General features: G+C 36.3%; 1 protein-coding gene across 1 annotated transcript; it reads left to right on the forward strand.

Moving 5' to 3' along the window:
* Window positions 1–1,294: 1,294 nt before the first annotated feature.
* LOC140142110 (uncharacterized) lies at window positions 1,295–15,309 on the forward strand. Its single transcript, XM_072164072.1, has 4 exons — window positions 1,295–1,447; window positions 7,017–7,156; window positions 11,702–11,795; window positions 13,692–15,309. Exons 2-4 carry the CDS (start codon window positions 7,033–7,035, stop codon window positions 13,702–13,704), a joined length of 231 nt encoding a protein of 76 aa, XP_072020173.1. The 5' UTR covers window positions 1,295–1,447; window positions 7,017–7,032; the 3' UTR covers window positions 13,705–15,309.
* The last annotated feature ends 6,057 nt before the right edge of the window (window positions 15,310–21,366 follow it).

The following is a 21,366-nucleotide window of genomic DNA, read 5'->3' on the forward strand; positions in this document are numbered from 1 at the left end:
CGAGAGTGTTTGTTAGGATATCCAGAGACGCGAAACTTTACTGAAATACTGCGTTGAGAATTATGAAAATCTTATTAAGTTCATTGTTTCACTGTTTGAACACCATGTCAAAGAGTTCAGTTTAGTATCAGCTAGCCTTCATCCGTCTACCGAATGCATCCGATACGTTCATTTACACAACTGCTACCAAACAGCTTGGCGTAATCGTATGACCAAGCTTTGTGTTGGAAAGGAAAAGAACTTATCCTACCACCTATACCCTTGTGTAAGTCAATATCAAACATCATGGGAGTGATAGTGACTATCTATGATTTTGCTTGCTCTTATAAAATAGTCTAGGTATGAGAACTCCAAAATTATTATTTATTTAGTGAAATCATACAAATCAAAGATGTAATGATAACAGTTTTAGATTTTTCAGGTAAAGCTTGAGAGGTGGAAGTGATTTTTCGAAATATTAGTCCCATCAAGTTCGTATTTCATTGAGCTGTGATATACAGAAGTTAAAATAACGAGAAACGACAAGATGGCTGAAAATGAAACACTGAATTTTAAAAATCGTGTTAAATCATTAACTTATCAATTTCAAATTGTCAAAATTTTTAAATAATTGTTATTCACTAAGAACTGTGAAAAAATCAGGTCAAATGTTCAAAATCAACTGAAAAATACGTAAGAAATTCAACGCATGTAAAAGGATAGGAAAATGACAATTTCGTCTGCGTGTATTTCATTTTAATCAAGCAGCATTTCCAAACCCCAAATCGGATTCAAACGAAATAAAAAGCATTCGATAGCTAAGATTGTACATTTTTAAATTATTAAAAAACCTCATAATTCAATTTTTACCTGTATTTCCTGTTTTCACCTTGCAAGCTTTATCTTAATTGCAACATAGTTTTGTGATGTGTAAAGATATAAGACGATATCATTAGATAACAAGAAGGTAATCTTTTCTTAATGGGACTCCGCAAGCATGGCATCTAAAATACGATGAATACGACGAACACCTCCTATAAATCTATTTCTTTTCGTAGTCCATTTATCTTGCGTGCATTGCTCTTTTCTTAACTTGACTGCAAAGATTTGCATGGTTAGCTTTCTCGCCCAACCTAACCTCGCCTAGCCATCTCGTCACCGGGAGTTACTAAGCAACCCTAGTACCGAATTCATGACGGAGCATAAATCAGTGACTGAAATCAAAGCGGCCTTCTAATTGGCTAATTCATCCTAGATTCTTGTGGTAGAGAAGTGATGATGAAGTTAAAGATGAAACCACCGACGCAGTTATGGTAGTATATAAAATGCGCTTCAAGATTCCAAAGCTTACAAAGTAGATAGAAGCGAGCAGACGACACACTGGTGATTGGTTTATATATTACACTGTTCACGGATCGGGTTTATAATACACGAAAGAAGCCGATTTTTGTACTTATCACAACTCTAGGTAAGTTAAAATATTTCTTTCTTTATCATGTCGTATGTACTAAACTCTGTATTTATTTGTCAATAAATATTAGAAGAGGTAGCATATCACTTTTCAGCTTTGATTGCAAACTCAACCTGAAAGTAGTTTCAGAGAAATAATTGGACGGGTTATCAGACAAAATTCCTATACTAGGACAGTTTACAAGATCAAGTTTTATTTACAGATATTTGTCAGGAACATCTTAAATACTTTATAAATAGATAGACTATCAGACTTGGATTGCTCTCACATTAGCTACGAGGGTAGAGCATAGGGTCGGGAACCTAAAGATCCGGGCTTTAAATGCTTGATGGCCAAATAAGTTGGTACTCAGTTTATTCATGTTGTGTATTTGTGTAATGTGAAGCAAAATTTTGTTTAAACATTTTAACGGGCCTCTTTAGTCATGTTGGTTCAAGCTTTGATCGTGTACGTGTGAAGATTTTGCAATTATTAAAAAAAATTGTTAGAGATGACAAATATTGACAACACTCTGTTTTCTAGGATGGGCTCTTGGTAGTATATGTGCGAGCAGCTTTCTTGAAATTGTATCTTCGAACCAATACTCCACGCTGTCTCGATTCAAATCGTTCGTAATCGTATTGCATAACAATAGTTTTTGTAACGGATCTTGTAACTTCTATTGTTAGGTTCCCGACTTGCTAGACAAACTGAATATGTTACGCGTGGACTTTTGCAATTCCTTTTGTTAAATTCCGAATGTGATTGACAGCTCGCTATTGTGTGCTCGGGTTTACTTGATAATCCTTTTGCGGAAAAGGAAGGGTAATGTAAAGATTTGAAGCGAGCCACTGCAATATTTTGATTTGGGTTATAATATTGGGATACTATTGTTTCATTTTGATTTTTACTGTCAAACAAGACCTTATATTATTCTTAGTCTGGTTTATTGTCATGGAGAGGATTGGCTATCTGTGTTAATGCCCATTTATTTATGTCAATTTTAATTCAATAATTATTTTTAAAGTAGTATTTAGAAGTTTTGTATTTTTGCAAAGTATGTAACGTATTCACATTCCTAGTCTAACAAACGTATTTTATCAGATTTATGATCAATGAGCAATTACGGTGAGCATTGTTCTTGTTATCGGCTTAATTACCGCACTGCTAGGCTGTTGAATATAGCATTGTATCGTTACTATTGGATACTAGAGAATAACCTTACTCCTGATGATGTCAGAAAAAATACTGCATTATTTTTTATTAAAGAGGTGTGATCCGATCAACAGCCTTTTCCCACATTTTTGGCATCAAGACTGAGAATTGTTAAGTGGTAGTACATGTGCGAGCTGCTTCGTATCTTCGAACCAATAATATTGTACCACAAGATACGCTGTCTCGATTCAAATCGTTAGTAATCGTATTGCATAACAATAGTTTTTGTAACGTATTCTATCAGAAGAAAGCTAATATTTTTCTCATTGCCTCAGTAAAATTGGATGCTCAAGATGTTTCGTTAAGATAGTGTGAACAAAAACGTGGTGAATTGTAGTAACCACAACCGGTGATTTCATATGGGGCATTGTTATACACGTTTTTCGCTTCTCGTATCAATACCACTGGAGCAATACAACTCAAAATTTGGAAGCATATTGTTTTAGGGACGCACCATTAGATTCTCAGGGGGGGCATGGGAGTTTGGGTCAGGCAGAATTTTTTTTTCGCCTCCGAGAGCACCAAATTTATTCGGCGGCGAAGTATTTTTTTTCAATTTTAATGTAAATTGTTATACAAAGTTGGGTGGGGAAATTTTTTTACTTATCAGTGAGGCAAAATTTTTTTCCGTCTCATTAGTGGGCAAAGTTTTTTTCGTCTCACTAGCGGGCGAAGTTTTTTTTTTTCAAAAACTCCCATGCCCCTCCCCTGGAAATCTAATGGTGCGCCCTTAATGGTAGGCATCAATGTAAGATGTAAAAAATCGAATAACGCCTCTTTAGGATATATATCCTGTTTAACCAAATGACACATGGCACTATCATAGCCTATTCCTTAGCTTGTCCCTATGGGGTAGCGTGTCCCCTGAGCATTGTGGGTAATATGGTAACTCTCGGTCGGAAGTCTTCGTCCGTGAAGTTTGTCCCCATAGGGTTTCTGTTGAAAATTCGACAATTGCAATAATGTATTCCGACGGTGTGTGATCCATAAACTCAAAAATACATATATTTGTGTATATTCTCAGTCATCCAGGTACATAAAATATCAAGTTGATTTAATTAAAATCTAGTCAACTGGACTTACTATTTATTGACTGGCGACGTTTCACATCCTATCCTGGATGCTTCCAATCGCCGCCGAAAAATCAGACGGCTTGAGGAAGCATCCAGGATAGGATGTGAAACGTCGCCAGTCAATAAATAGTAAGTCCAGTTGACTAGATTTTAATTAAATCAACTTGATATCAAAAATACATAGAAAGAAGAAACGTGTCTGTACTAAAATAGCTAAGCTCCCAAATTTGATACAAGTGTGCACTTAGTAATAAAAATACGAGAGTTTCCAAACATCTATATGTACATTTGAATTATGTGCATTTTGACCCATATGACCGCAAGAGGACACATAGGGTCACAATGATTTCAAAATGTATCGTTTGTGCTATCTACGCCATATCGTTACCAGAATTATTTTTCAAAATCCTCAAAAACAGCATATTTGTTGTTGAACAGGGGTTAAAATTTCAACTTGCTCCGATTTTAGCGTAAATGGTGGCAAATTGTTTTCCTTGACATATTAAAGAATCACGAAACGGGATGGAGCTTGCCATCTGAAATTTATTCATTACTTATTATTTGCAATGGAAGTCAACAATCAACAGGGTACCATGGCCAGCCAATGGTCTTTGACTTTTTAAACCTCTATCTCAGTATGTTAACACAGTAGATTGATTCGTTTCAAGCATAATTCTTTGATCACAAACCACAGAGTTCTCATAAAAAAACCTTGAAATTGACCAACCTACCCTATATGGAAACGAACTTCACGCCCGACGATTTCTGACCGCAAGTCATCATATTACCCACAATGCACAAGGTATACGCCATCCCTATTTTGTAGAAAAGGACCCTGAATTTTCACTGTTTTGTACACTACAAGAAAGTAGCTGTACACCCTGTTAGGACCTTCTTGATGACATAGTCGCGTCGTTGGGATGTACAACATTTGATCTTTTCCACATTAAGCTGCTTCATCGTTAGTCATGTGATTTTGATCAGTTATCCAAGCTGAAACCTCGACGATACATCATGGATCAATTGACACGATTCTAGTCAAATCGATTAGTTAGTTAGTTAAAATATTAATAGAAAATAAATGTACGCATTTAGAGTGGATGAAACATGCCAGTCTTAGTCGTGCAAATTGCTTTTCGTCTTCTTCAAAAACGTATACCAGACCATCTGCTCTAATGACGCTTTGCAAATGTCAATTAAACATTTAATCAATTTCTAATTGCTTTCAAAGAATGAATTTCATAATAACAATTATTTTGCGTTTTTTCTCTTATTAAATCACCAATTGACAATGTGAAGACATTCAATTAAGTAATAACTTTAATTACAGTAGTCAAAGACCTTGGATGAAAGTAACGACTTGTCCAAAGTGGTTATTACCACCGTTACATTGGGTTATTCCAGTTAAAATCCATACACCCTGTGTTGAAGCTTGTGTGGAAGACATGACCTTACCCTTCCACACAGAGAGTGCAAATTTCAAATTGTCTTCATTTGAAATCTACACTCACTGTGTGGAAGATTAAGGACATGTCTTCCACGGGTGTCTTCCATAGGAGGTGTATGGATTTCAACTGGAATATCCAATTACGCATAATTATATCCGAAGACAGAAGATTGGCGAACATGTTTGAAGTCCAATGAGTCCTCAGTTTTGGCGGTATGTTGTTATGCCAAGTCTCAACAAAATCGGTAACATCAAAAGGTTCTCACAAGGGGTGAACGCACAGAGGAAGTTATAGCTTTCATAGGAGCACTAGGATATAGGACGTATGATCAGAGAACGTATACTGGTTTCATACGGTCATGCAGCTTGCAGCGGAGCGGCTGAACGCACGCGCATTGCAGACAATCGGACACAATCAAGGCTTGTGATTGGCTGATACGTCATGCCGCTTGCCGAGGATCCATGTTCTGGTCCTCGTTATACACGATGTTCTCGTTGTGTCGGTGTGTTGTCCTCGGAAATAATAGCAATACATACGTCCCCACCCCACCACACGCCTACACACATATACTCTGTTAATTTTGCTTCATCTTGCCAACTAGTTTCGTGGTATTACACCTTAGTTGCCTAATTCCTATATTCATTAATCATGTCAAATTCAAAAAGGACACCGCGTTCATTCATTCACTATTTTTTCTTGCCTTCAATTTTCTTGCCTTCAATTCAATCAAATAAAAAAGTGAAGGTCTTAAAAATAAAGGTCACAGCAAGAATTAGTCGATGAAATCTCTTTGAAAGTGTCGCATTACTTTAATTGGAGCGGTGTCGCCTTTTTAGAAACTGTTCATAGGAAAACCTCGTTTTGTCCTTCTAAATGTGAAAAATATTTCAGTTCTTTCCTTACATTTTACAATGTAAAAGAACATGTATGTATTTCATTATTTCTTCCAATGTTAAACAACATGTATAGCAAAATACGAACATGGTAAACTTTGGACTTTCTCTTCTTTCACAAAAGATATGTATAGCAATTAAGATCGAGGAGGCGCCAGCGGTAGAAATAAATAAAAATCGAACATTACTCTTTAATGAAAATAGCAGGGCTCATGCTACCTCAAAATGATTTATTTCTTGAACATTTGCCATGATGAGAGTAATGGATCACGCAATGTGGTGCGTGGTAAATAATTCTTTTACTTTTTAGGGTAGAATAGATAGTGGGTTTTTTTTAAAAGATTTTGTATAGGGCATTTGTTTTTGAATTGCACAATAAACCACCCATTCTGGATCTTATCAACGTATTTAAGGGGGTACTACACCCCTGCCCAATTTTGTGCCTATTTTTGCATTTTTCTCAAACATTATAGCACATTGGGGACAAGTACAATATGTATATTATAGGGGTAAGGACTACAACTACTGCACTGGAAATTTTATTTCAGCACAGACAACAGTTGTGGAGTTACAGTCAAAAATGAGGGAAAACCAATATTTGATCAATAAATCAATAACTACTTGATCAATAAATCAATAACTACTTGATCAATAAATCAATAACTACTTGCTTTGAGTTGCTGACTTTTCAGTACAGTAGTTGTAGTCCTTGCCCCTATAATATACATATCTTACTTGTCACCAATGTGCTATAGTTTTTGAGAAAAATGCAAACATAGGCACAAAATTGGGCAGGGGTGTAGTACCCCCTTAAACAATCCTTATCTCATCTTCATTGCAATTATGTTACTTGAAGTCATGTGGTCACAATGGTACAAAAAAACTTATATAATTAATAGATATCGTTTACCAAGTTCGAAAGGTAATGTTTATGTATTTTTTTCCGTCTCTTACACAGCCAACCTCAACACATTATGTCTAAGGTAACAGCTTGTATCTGTGTCATGGTAGTATTCCTTGTAATACAAGTAACAACAGCACAAGGTTTCTCCAGAGATGGACCAGCAAAGTTTATGAGATGGGGAAGAAAAGGAGGAGGTAAGCTCTTATTTTTGTGTTTGTTTGTTTGGTTTTTTGGGTGTTTTTTTTTACTCGTTTCAAATGTGGTAATGTGGGATCCGACATAGGAGAGTAACCAATCACTATAGTAACAATTTAACTATAAGATAAATTTAAAATGTAGATGTATCCTATAAACAAGAACTTACCGGTATAGACGATTGACCCACGACGAACATGACTATATAAACAATTATGCGTGATTGGTGGCGAAAAGCCCGGTCCAATTTGTTTATCGGTATTAATTATTATAGGGCATGCTGACGCGGCTTTCATGATGTCAAGATTGCGGGTTCGAGTCATGACACGATCTACCCATACGGGTGTATAAATTGGGTGTTTGTATAAGATACAAAAGACTCGCTGTACCGGATATGTGACATACTATGATCGGAGGATTCAAGTCCAACGCTTTGAAAGAAACTTAAGTCACTCCGGTCGTTTTATTCTTTTATTAAGATAAAACTATACCCTTTTTGGTTGAAATCAAATAGTGCCACATTCTTGATTGGATTAGTTTCTTCCTTAATGAATTGAAACAAATAGCCAAAAGAAAAGGTACCGGCTAGTCTTCCTTTGAAAGAAATGTATTTTTAAAAGTGCTGAGAATTCAATATGCTATAATACTATAGTATCAGATAGCAGCGTTTGTCCCTCTTTGTATCATGGGATATTCCTGTTCAAATCCATACCCCCTATGCATGGACGACAAGACCTCACCCATTCAGATAACATCGTTTGCAATTCACACTTCCTGTGTGGAAGCTTAAGGTTATGTCTTCCATAGGAGGGTGCATCGATTTCAAGAAGAATATCCCAATGTAGCAAAAGACATCTTTAAAATTAACTGCAACTAAAGGTTCATTTTGCACCACTGCACTTGCAAAAGAAATACAAACGAGATCACCGTAAAAACGGAAATGACCCTTAACATCGTTACAGAACAAATTCAGAACAAAAAATCTCTCCTACATTCGATACGTGGTAACTCTATCCCTTCCCTAGGCAATTAGAATGGCCAACAACGAAATTGAATCGTTGTTTAAGAGACCTATTTTTATAACGTGAAGGTAACATTAATAGTCACTTAGATCACTCCAATGATATTGGCGTGATAGCTATTGCATAAGATCTAGACCATCATCCACTAGGGAGTTTTCAAAGTGAATATATTTGTCTTCGTAGTCATAAATTTGAATCACCAGACCACATGGAATTTCAGAATACTATTCCACTGTTCTTAAATCTAACACCAGAAAATTGTCCTTAAGCCAATTAAAATATCCAATGACACCCATATATCTGATTATGTTGTGATAACATCTTCTACAAGTATAACTATAGTAATATGGCCTTAATGTCTCATTTCTATTAGTTTAGTCTTGCTTTAAAAAAAAATTTAAACACAGTATTCATTTTGTGAATTCGCGTCAAATATAAGATTTGTAGAATGGTCTATGAAGCAAAATTGTTGATTTGTAATAAAATTTAAATAACAATAGAATTTTTTTTATGGTGGTCAGCATTTTTTTACCCTTATTTTACCCTGGTCTGTTTCCTAAAGATTATATAATCGTTTTGCAGATATTATAAGCTGTTCCTACACATTCTGTACAGTCTGTGGAACAAAATACAGAATCCATGGGAACAGATTAAGTTAGTGGACAAAATATTGTTATTGACTCCCAGAAAATGTTATTACTATGTCCGGGACCTCGTTGTATCGACATCATTGCAGATTAAAAATTATCTTCTTTGATCAGAACCCTGATCTGAACACGTTCATATTTCAATCTATATCATGATATAGCGCTGTAGGTTCTTGTTTATTTGGCGAATGTGGCAAAATGAGAACTCATTCATATGAAGGTCAAATCACTGAATCACACCCAAAAGCAAAATATTTAATGTCCTTCTGCTAGTATGAGTATAAACCAGAGACGATTTATAGGCGATCCCATGATACTAGTGAAACATCCGGGTACTTGAGAACCAGTCTAGCTACTAGAAATTTCAATTGAATTAACTCAGCTGTCAACAGCGTGATGATTCTCTGCGTACACTGTGTGATGAACGCCCGCGTGTGCGTAACGCGAAGTGAATCAAACATTGCCAACTCACTCATGATTGGTTAATATTTTCATTATTGTATCCATGGTCGTGCGTTCGCGTAGTCTCCTCCGCAGCCAGTTTGGTTACGCTCCCTCCACACAAACAGTCTGCCAATTGCCACTTATAACGCCGTTTCTGATTGGCTACACGATTGTAGCCGTAGAGCTGTACATACGGGAACTTGATTGACCTCACTCAGCTGGCGAGATGGCAGGTCAAAATTGCTCATGAATAATAAAGTAGCCGTCTACCCGATCGACCAATTGAAAGCTTTGTTTGACGTCAAGCTGGATGACGTCGGCAGAAAACCGTTAGCGAATCAAAAGGACCAGTTCGTGATCATTGGCAGACTGTTTGTGTGGAGGGAGCGGAACCAAACTGGCTGCTGTGGAGACTAGCGTTCGCGTTGAACTTTGAAATACGCGACGTACGAAATCGGTCGCGTCGCGTACAGCTGCTGGCAGCCAGCTGCTGGCAGTTGTGTCCATTAAATTGACTTTTTTACTTTTAGTATATTGATTTCTTGTACTTTCAGACTTTTATTCCTCATTCAAATGTGGTTCGATAGTAACAAAAAAACTCATTTGAACAGGGTACCGATGTTCTTTTCAGGGATCCTCTCAAAATGCTTATCGACCCAAATTTTGGACATATATTTTGAGTGTTTGAAAAATCGTGTCTTTGGAACGGGAATCAACAGTGAAGAATTGTGTGAAACTCTGTGATTGCTAGACTGGTTCTTAAGTACCCGGATGTTTCAGTAGTATCATGGGACTGCTTATAAATCTGAGTATAAACAACATCAGTTTAGCATTACTCTGTCTAACACTGAACTGTTTTAGGTCGAGTCGGACGGCAGAAGTCATATTTTTCCAGTTTTAACAACTAAACTGAAAAATTACAGGGTACTTCTTAATATTAATATATTGATCTTGTATGAAATGAGTCCAGGAAGCCCATAATTACATTTGCATTCCATTGGTCTTGCGGCTATATTGAGTTAATGATGCCAATAATATATCAAAACGAAGGTGTTTGACTTTTTCTCCCTCCCCTGAAAAATCATACACATGGGGCGAAAATGGCATCCCTTCTATCAAGCTTTTTAAACTCCTTATTAGAACCTATACCATTTATGTGTCAGCTTTATTTGTCTTAATATTTGAGTACAAACATCACTATGTCATGTTCCCTCCGACACACCTTAATATGGATTGTCCTGGCAAAAGACTAATGAATGAAAACTGGCTAAAACAGAATAGGATCAACACTGTGTTAATTAAAGGTCTGGTACAATTATCAAAGGTTCTCATTTATTAAATTCCAGATGAAAATTTGGAAACACCAGCACTAGAAATAATGTTTAATCAACTGTTACAAGAAGGTAGTGACCATATAATATTTTAGCAGTAGTTTCAGTTTAAATTTTCAATACAAAATTTTTAACAGTCTGAATTGAATGCAAATTAATAATACACGATTTATCCATATCAGAATACATTTAAACAATATTTCAAGTCCAGATTTTTCTACCAGCGCTAGCATTAAAACAGTTTTCATGTTAGAGGAAGCAGTTTGCTTATGTTTTCATCATAATCACCTGGTCTATATCAACATGATCTGATCACGCGATCCATGCTGTTTAATTATCAATTACTCCTCTAATGTCAATGGCATTTTGGTATTAAGTATTAATGTTGGAGATCCCAATTCTACAGTCCCCCAGTGCTCATAATTATTGTACAGCCCCTAAATAAATGGCATAAAATATCGATCAATTCTGCCAACTCCCATACGGTACTGTGCGGTAAATGTAAGAAAATATGACACGTTCCGGTAAAAGTGTAGAGAGTTGCGCTTATTGTACATCTGCTAAATTCTGCTAAATCACTTCAAAATTCCAATTTTCTGTTTTCCTCCAGTGACAGTGTCATTTTTACAAAAAAGGTCGTGCATGCCTTTCCTCCTTAATAGTAATACATTGATATTTATTGGAAATGAGTCAAGGAAGCTCGTAATTACATTTGAATTCCATTGGTCTTGCGGCTATATTGAGTTATGGCAATGATATATCAAAACGAAGGTGCTGGACGTTTTCTCCCTCCCGAGAAAAATGGGGCGAAAATGATACCCCTTTTGTCAATCTTTTGAATCTCCTTTTAAAACCCATACCATTCTTTTTATGTGTCAGCTTTATTTGTCACAATATTTGAGTACAAACAGCGCTAATTCATGTTTCCCTCAGACACACATTAATATGGGTTGATTTTGCAAACGACTTCATGAAAGAACCCCGACTAACACAGAACAGGAATTTGAAAGCCAACTGAAGTGAACATGATCAACACTATATTAATTAAAGCTCTGGTGCAATTATCAAACTTTCTCATTTGTTTTCATTATTAATTCCAGATGACAGTGTAGACACAGCAGCACTACAATTGCCATTATTTGGGGACAGCAACATTGTCTGCAGAAGCACAGGAGAATCGAACCTTTACCGCTGGTTAGTAATATGCCTTGCTTAATCTACATACAACATATCATAAAATCTTTTTGGTTGCCTTAACTTTCGTTTCACATGGAGACAAATTAGGTTTTCTAATAATTGTGCCTGCCTGTGTGTGTTTTGTTTTTATCTGCATTATAGTCTCTTCTCCTTTTTTGCTTGTTTGGGTGGGTGGGTGGGATGGACGTGGAGGGTTGGTATTGGATAACATTTCACTGGTGGACAGATAGCGACAACATGCCCCTCATGCAAGCCCTTGTTTGGTATTTCATGGCTCCAAACAAGAGTACCAAACAGTCCCATTAGTTTTATTTGTGTTTGATTGAAGGGGGTACATTTTAACAATTTAAAGTGACGTATATTTGACATTCTACAATTTGCCGCAGTAATAATTTCTCTTTTAACTTATTCACACTTCTTCATGCTAGTCGGCTTTATGTGATATTTATGAAGTGACTTGCATCCACTAACTTATTATCATTTCTCTGTGTCTCGTTTTCTGTTTTGTTTCAAAGTAGGGTTGTATTTTCATCCTCTTCTCGTTATTGTTGCAAAGTCTCTTACTTGTATGTCTCTTGCTTAAAGCCGATGATAACACTTGAAATTGCTACACACTACTTCTTTTTAATCAAAACAATTTGCTTGTTGAGATATCTTGAAGATGCGATATTTTATTCGGTTTAAATCCAAAAATAATCACATGTCAGCTCATCATAAAACACGTTATGGTCAGTAGTTTCCTGGTGTGGTACTTAGTTGCGTAGATTGATCACCACTATAAGTTCAAGGTTTAAATAACACTTGTATTGAGACAAAATCTATTGTGGAGGGTGCTAATAAAATCAGTTAGCCATATATATAGCATTGAACAAGGTTTAATGCCCGTTTAGGACTGCGTAAAAACTTAATAATGACACTAAGTAGCCTTTGGTGTGGTCTTTATACTGAGTGTTTTCATGCGAAATCATTCAATTCAAATCAATCCGGATCGCTTTTAGACTACAACTGTTTACCATACATCATGATTAATGTTAAAAGATACTCAAATGTGAAAGGCGAAAGAATGAATTCATGTGACGAATCGGCACATCTAACATTATAATTCGAATCGTTCATAATGTTGTGCATGATCTGGATTTGGCTTTTTCTGATGAGTCTGGATCAAAATATGTTATGTGAATGGTCTAATGAAACTGAGTAGTAGCCAATACGTACATGAATGACTTGAATCTTCTCAACATCTCAATATTTCAAGTGTTGCGTGCGTAAAAGGAAATGCTGCCCCGGTGAAAGAGAGAAAGAGCTTGATTGCACAAGAATTTTTTTCTTGAGATGGAATTGGTTTCGAGTGCATTCTTGTTGTGTTTGCGTTAAGTAAAAGCATCTATATGTAGTATATTTGTTTGGATTCATACGCTCCGAATACTTGATTGCCAAAACGAACATTCAATTGATATTTGTGTGAATGAATCCATGACTGAAAGAAGCGTCTTGAACTCCCGTCACAAAGATGTGTTTGAGAGGTTCAACTATTATCTCATATGACTAAGGGGAGAAAGCTTAACATTATCAAAAACAACATGCCATTTGCAAAGAAAATATCAGTTCATATTGTTTTATTAATATTGTTTATGACTCGGAGATTTGTTAGAATTACTTGTTCTTTACTTACAAATCAACTTCGAGGTCATTGTCCCCATGAGAAGAAACATGTCTTTTCAGAAGCTGACGTCAAGAACTAAACTAAAATGACACCATCAATAGGATATCGATATTACTCGTATTATGACTTTGCAGTTCGATCTAGGAATCACTGGACCAATTTCTTATTCTCTTTTCACCTATTTGATCTATTGTTAATTGGTATTTTTTTCTGTTTTCCTTTCTTTACAGTGACGTCCAATGAGTGCGTGATGAACATTTACGAACCTAGAAGTTTTTATTCAGCCCCACCTTTGTTATAAATAGCCCCAGACCACACCCACGTCAGGTAGCTCGTCCAGAAGGTCCAACGACAGCGCTACAGCTGCAAGCAACGCCGTCAGACGCACAACGCCTTCCGGTCGTTGGACCTTCTTGATAACGTCTGGTTGTCCACTCACCACCAGTATCGTCACAACCAACATCTTCACCAAGCCACTTTTGCGCACATCACCAACCTAAAGTGTTTTTCACTTCTTCGAGTCAATGACGTCAGAAGAATACCGTCAAGATATATCATGCGCAGGGAGCCAAAACACTGGCAAAATTAATCTCGTGCACAAAGATGGCACTTCAATTGTATCTGACGTCACTGACTCAAGGAGGATAAAACGTATAGCGACAGATTTTGTAACAGTTGTGTTTGAGTAGATTGAACTGACGATGAGATCCATAGTTGAAGACGAATATTTTTATATCCATGTTGGCACGTATTGCACATTCTGTCCTGTTTTGTCTATTTTATTGAAATATAAATGTATAAAATTTGGCATTTATTATAAAGTCTCTCAAAAATATTTGGATATGCGTTAACTCTGCCTGCTGACAATCTATTTTGTATTGTTTTATATGGTCTACTGTATAAAAAGTATCCAAAAAATAATTAAACAATGATGATGCATAATACTAATGATAAACCACCATGTTTGCTCTGAAGAATTGTGAAATTTAAATAAATGAGGTTCATTTTATAAATATGAAAGTAGATCGTTTTTGCATCATCTGTCTAAATCTTGCCAATTATTCCATAAGTTACTGTCATATAAAAATAATATAATAAGACAATGGGAAAGGGGTATATACTATACATGGAGTGAGTTCAGACAATTAGCTCGGTACATATACGGTTATAGTCCAATAATTGCGCTCAAATTGTCATTCACCATGCCATTGTCATGATTGTGGCAGAAAATGTTGGTACAATATTTAGATCATAGTTTATTGTGGGATTTTAAAATGTGAGTATGATAGAAATAACATTTGTATGCAGGGTTGCAAAGCAGTTTGGATGGCTTCATTTTTTTCACTTATAGTCCGCCGGCGCCCGGATTTAAAATCAACGGTTGACAACGACCCAACTGTTAAAGAACCATCGGACCAGTGAGTGCACTAAACTGGGGTCATCCTTTCAAAAGTAATTTATAATAATTATTAGTAAGTTTATCAAATAATGTGTTTAATCTGGTTTGAAACTGCGTTCAGTATTAAAATCGGAATTTAAAGAGGTGGAAATTGAGTATCAAAACAAGAAGGTGTGTCGTGGCTTCTTGGATTATTTTATTTGTATCTTATAGATAAAAACAAAACATGAAATTCTTTATTGACCAATTTAATAGCACGCATGTATGCTGTACTTTTATTGATCAATAATGTCAAGAATTTCAAATATACAATGTGAGAAGGTTTGAGTTGATTCGTGCCTGTATATATAAGTTATGAAAAGAACGCATTAAGTTTAATTTAAAAATTATTATTTTTATAGAAATGTTTAGATGTTGAAATAAATAAAAACATGATCAACTGGATGGTACTCTTGTCTTCCTTCAGTGCTTATTTTTAAATGACTAATTTTATTAAATAAATTTCAATGTGAATATTACTTTGGTATTATTAATTGTATTTTAACATGTGGTTAATGATATCAATACGCAATGCCCGTATACTCTCTAAATGTAAAAAACTCACTCCCCAAAAGAGTGATTCATTTATAAAACCACTCAAAAAAGAGTGAAAACATATCTAATTTCAACTCGTTTAAGGAGTTAAATGAAGGACAACACGTTTTAAGAGTTGTCCTTCATTTAACTCCTTGAAACAGTTAAATTTCACTCTTTTAGAGTGGGTTTCACTCTTTTAGAGTGGTTTTAAAGTTAAAAATTAAAAAACACATTTCACTCTTTTTTGAGTGGTCTTATAAGTGAATCACTCTTTTGAGGAGTAAGTTTTTCACTCTTTTACATTTAGAGAGTATCATACTAGGTAATCACAAGGGGCGCAGACCTATTATATCGGTTTTTTAAATATTTTCATGACCACGATGACGTCAATTCCGCGCCTCTTGCTTTTGCGCGCGATATAGCATGCTCTACCTAGCGTCAACTCTCAATCATGGACCAGTTGACTTCAAGGCAACTTTGACGCTAGATGGACTAAAGAGACACAGACGAACTCCAAACAGTCAAAGTCTAAGCATCACTCGATAATGAGGCCAATCGTTCCATGAAATGCGACAGACGAAACTGTTACGTACGCACATACCGCGTATTTTTGCGTTTTGCGGTCTATGCAACAGGCGCGCAACAATGGCGTGATTGTTAGACACGCACGATCGAACGATCGGCCCTCATGAATAATGCAAGAATTCACTTTGACTGTTGGAAAATAGTCTGTATTAGTCCATCTCATCTCAAGTTGAAAGTAACGCCATATTGGATTTCGCAATGGCAGATTCGAATCAGTGCGTTTACGCGGTTGTGTCCAAACACAAAATTCATTAAATTAAACATTTACCTCAATATTTTACTCAATTTTAAAAGTATAAATTAAATCAATTGGTCAATTGCATTTGGCCAATGAAAATATAGTGCCATTTCGCCTGAGCTTCACTTCCTCAGTGTAAATTGAATGCAAAGACCCAGTGCAATTAAAAGAATATACAGAATACCAGACTTGTTCAAATCAGTATATAAACAATATTTCAAGTCGCGATGTTTCTCAGCGCTAGCATTAAAACAGTTTTCATGTTAGAGGAAGCAGTTTGCCTATGTTTTCATCATAATCATCTGGTCTATGTCGATATTAGTCTCCTACACAGCCAGTTTGCGTCGGTCTGACACTCGTGATAGCCACATACAGTCGGGCCCGAGACTATGTCGACACGATCTGATCACACGATCTATTCTATTTAATTAGCAGTATGAACTCTCCCAATGTTAATGCATTTTGGTATTAAGTATTATGTTGAAGATCGGTACTGTTGTAAAAAGTAATTACATTTACACCAATTACGGGGATAATATGGGAATTCAAAATTTTGGCTTTCTCCCTTCGCGTTTGGTTTAGGTGTGCAACTTTTTTCTGAAATGACAACGCGTTCCCCTCGTCTATCTGTGATGTCACTGGGGAAATGGGAGATCGCGCAAAATCAACAACATTGCTGTATATTGTTAGATTGTGGTAAATAAATCGCAGACAATTTTGATAAATTCTGCTAAATCGCATAAGACATTGTGCTAAGTTGGGGTAACTGCCCGGGTAACTGCAAGACAATTATCATGGCACGTTCTGCTAAATTGCAGAGAGTTACAATAATTATACTACCTTCGCTTCAACTGAAATTTTCTGTTTTCCTCCAGTGAGAGGGGCCAAATTTATGAAAAAAAAGACATAAATTGTGGCCACCTTGATTTCCTCCTTCGCAACAAGGAATCTAACCTAAAATTTCTTGGACACAAATGTGGTTTAGTCATATAGTCCAAACGCAGAACCAGGTTATGTGGTTTTGCCAGTTCTTTGTGTATTATTGCACTTTGGGTGGTAAGAAACAAGAACCCGACAGGTGTAAAATTGTCAAAAAATACAGAATCAATATCAAACTTGCTCAATTTTTTTCCAAACATCCCTTAGTCACACAGATTCAGAAAATGCATAGTTTGGCATTTAATATATTACGTCCAAACAGAAAAAAAAAAAATCTGATTTTGATGAAAATTGTTTGTCCTGTCATAACAATTAAAATAAAGAATAGTTTCTACTACCTATATAGTATGACTCGTTGCTGTGGCACCACAGAGAGATATGTTGTTGCCTATTGAGTCTTACTGATGTTGACTCTTTTAAATATGAAACACTTTTTAGGAAGTGTAAATTATTATTTATTTGAATTGACTGACAAAACAGTTTGAGACCATTTCCATCAAATACAGAGCATTTTATTTTCTGTCTTGAGAACTCAAAATCTAACTTTTGACATGTTTGAACATACCTCGGGAAGTATAAGTCGTATATACTAGTATGTCCAACTATACATTTCTGAATCTGTGTGACCACAGAAATATTTTTGCCTTGTTTGAACAAAATGGAATTTTCACCCCTATGTATACTTTGACCTTGAAATTCGCCAATTGTCCAAGGGGAACTATAATACTTTACATCCATCCGAATCTTATTCTGTACCACCCATGCATATAGCAATAATCATCAAACATTCGTGTGTTGAAATTTAAATGGATTATGAATTGAAGTTTTACTGCTATAGTCTGTTCGTCTAAAGTTTAGAGTAACGCCATGTTGTATTTATTTTGCAGTGGCAGATTAGAATCACGCGCTAAATTAATCCCGTGGGGCGTATTATATAAACACACGTCGAAGGGTGTTTTGTCTTATGCTGGGACGCAACCGCGTAAACGCATTAATTTAAATTTGCCACGGCAAAATCCAACATGGCGTTACTTTCAACTTGAGATGAGACACACTATAGTAGGCTGGTACAGAGCAGTGGGAGAGAATAGGGACCCTTTTCGAGTAGGTTTTTCAAATGGTAAAAGAGAGACAAGACAAAAGACAGAAATTTGGAGTTATGCATGAGAGAGTTGACAGAAAGTTGAAGGAATTAGATTGTTATGGACATGATGGGTGTAAGCGCGAAAATGTTGAAGGTCAGGCCAAGGTCATCCGAGGTGAATTGAGTATTCGCCGTAGAAGTGACGTAATAATCAGACTAACTACCATAGCTATGGAGGAATACAATTTTTGAGTAGATCGATCTGCACTACAAGCGGATTGCACTAATCACCTGTGTATGTCAGCAAACATAGAACATTGAATTCTTTCATATTGGACTTTAGTTTATCCACTTTATATTTCAAACTTCAAATAATTTTACTTTGTGTAGCAAATATGATTTTGAATTTCCAATTCATTATCCAAATAAATACAATGTTTTAGGACAGACTTGTTGCAGTCTAAAAAGTTGTTTTTTTATTGAATTATCAGTATTGTAACATGGTAGACTTGGAACAAATCTTAATTAATTTTTATTCTAAGAAAAAAACCTAGATAATAAAAGTAAGCATTAAAATGAGCAGAAATTTTTTATAAATTTGGATTGGTAATGATTAGTAATATTAAATCCTACAAGTGTATCACAGATGACAGATATCAAAAATTGTTTAAATGATTTTAAACAGCATTTTTATAGAGAAAAACTGGCATCACTTTCAGTGATGTGCGCCCTTATGTTAATTTGCTCATGCGATATGCACGATGGTGGAATTCAGCATCTTTGAAGAACTAGCGTTTGAACTTGAAAATCAGCGTACTATGAAAGCCGAATAGATTTCATTATGGAATTTGAATGGCTGTGATACTAGTGATGTGAGTAATTATGATTGTGTGTGTGTGTGGGGGGGGGGTACATAGACTTGTATGTTCCGTAAGCTTATAGATTTCATGCACGTGAAAATACAATGCTGTTGATAATGCACTTGTCAATAGAAACCCTGACCCTGTGATACTAGTGATGTGAGTAATTATGATTGTGTGTATGGGGGGGTACATAGACCTGTATGTGCAGTAAGCTTATAGATTTCATGCACGTGAAAATGCAATGCTGTTGTTAATGCACTTGTCAATAGAAACCCTGACCCTGTGATACTAGTGATGTGAGTAATTATGATTGTGTGTATGGGGGGGGTACATAGACCTGTATGTTCAGTATTTAAGCTTATAGATTTCATGCACGTGAAAATGCAAGGCTGTTGATAATGCACTTGTCAATTTAAACCCTGACCCTGTGATACTAGTGATGTGAGTAATTATGATTGTGTGTATGGGGGGTACATAGACCTGTATCTTCAGTAAGCTTATAGATTTCATGCACGTGCAAATGCAATGCTGTTGTTAATGCACTTGTCAATAGAAACCCTGACCCTGTGATACTAGTGATGTGAGTAATTATGATTGTGTGTATGGGGGGTACATAGACCTGTATGTTCAGTATTTAAGCTTATAGATTTCATGCACGTGAAAATGCAAGGCTGTTGATAATGCACTTGTCAATTGAAACCCTGACCCTGTGATACTAGTGATGTGAGTAATTATGATTGTGTGTATGGGGGGGGTACATAGACCTGTATGTTCAGTAAGCTTATAGATTTCATGCACGTGAAAATGCAATGCTGTTGTTAATGCACTTGTCAATAGAAACCCTGACCCTGTGATACTAGTGATGTGAGTAATTATGATTGTGTGTAGGGGGGATACATACACCTGTATGTTCAGTATTTAAGCTTATAGATTTCATGCACGTGAAAATGCAAGGCTGTTGATAATGCACTTGTCAATTGAAACCCTGACCCTGTGATACTAGTGACGTGAGTAATTATGATTGTAGGGGGTGCATAGGCCCGTATGTTCAGTAGTTAAGCTTATAGATTTCATGCACGTGAAAATGAAGACTGTTGATAATGCACTTGTCAATTGAAACCCTGAGTCCCTGACACACTCCAACCCCTGCCTGCAGTGCAGAGTACCCGAAAAAAATAGCCGGGCAGTTTATAACAGACGGGCATTGACACAAAATGTGTCCCTGTAGGGCCGGCCATGTGTTGTTTCCCGTCGGTCCGGGACTTGGCCGGGAGTTTTAACATTTTTGAAATTTAGCCCTGGTATAAGTCCCAGCCACCCCTCCCCTGGTGCCCTGGCCATAAGGGGGGGCTGAAATTCACAGCTGCATATAGCCATATCTTTGATAACATGGACAAGTATAGTGATGATGTACATTATACAAATGATGAGATATCCTCTAAATAGGCACAATTTCACGGCTTTACCAGACGCGTAATGTTGCGAGTAAATTAAACGCCATTTTGTGCGTAGGACGTTGCAATTAAAAAAACTGCGATAATTTAAAATGACTGCAATTTGCAATGAAAAGCAAACCACCAAAAATGTCTCATTTGTAGATGTACACACATTGGTATGCATATAACCGCTGGCATTGGCCAATTTGTCCTTGTACTATAAAAAGACCATGCTCATTCTTCATATGAATCACAGGCCTATATTCACATAGCCATACATGTACCTGTACAGACGTACACACACCCACACAAACAACTGTATTTTATCCAAGGTAATTGCAGACCCCTCCTACATACGGTACCCTATAACCCTAAACCCTAAACATGGGCCATAACACTAACCGTAATTCTAATCCTAACCCTAATCATACCCCTAATCCTAACCCTAATCCCAACCTTAACCCTAACCTACCCTTAACAGGCAAACCCTAATCCTATATCTATTCCTAACCTTAGTCCAAATCCTAATCATATAGCCTTGGAAGGGGGGGGGGGGTGCTCCTTTTGGAATGGATAATAAATTGGACATTCAAAATCATACTTGTTACACAAAGTGAATTTAATTTCAAGTTTAAAATAACTTAGTAAAGTCCAAAATGAAAATCTTCTCTGTTATAGATTGAATACAATACCGCTCTTTTCAAAGATATATTAATCTTATAGGTGAGAGTGATCAGCCTTTCTGTGACATCTATGGTTCAATGCATAGGTACCGCGTGAATGTT

This window comes from Amphiura filiformis, chromosome 20, assembly GCF_039555335.1.
Source record: "Amphiura filiformis chromosome 20, Afil_fr2py, whole genome shotgun sequence".
Lineage (NCBI taxonomy): Eukaryota > Metazoa > Echinodermata > Ophiuroidea > Amphilepidida > Amphiuridae > Amphiura > Amphiura filiformis.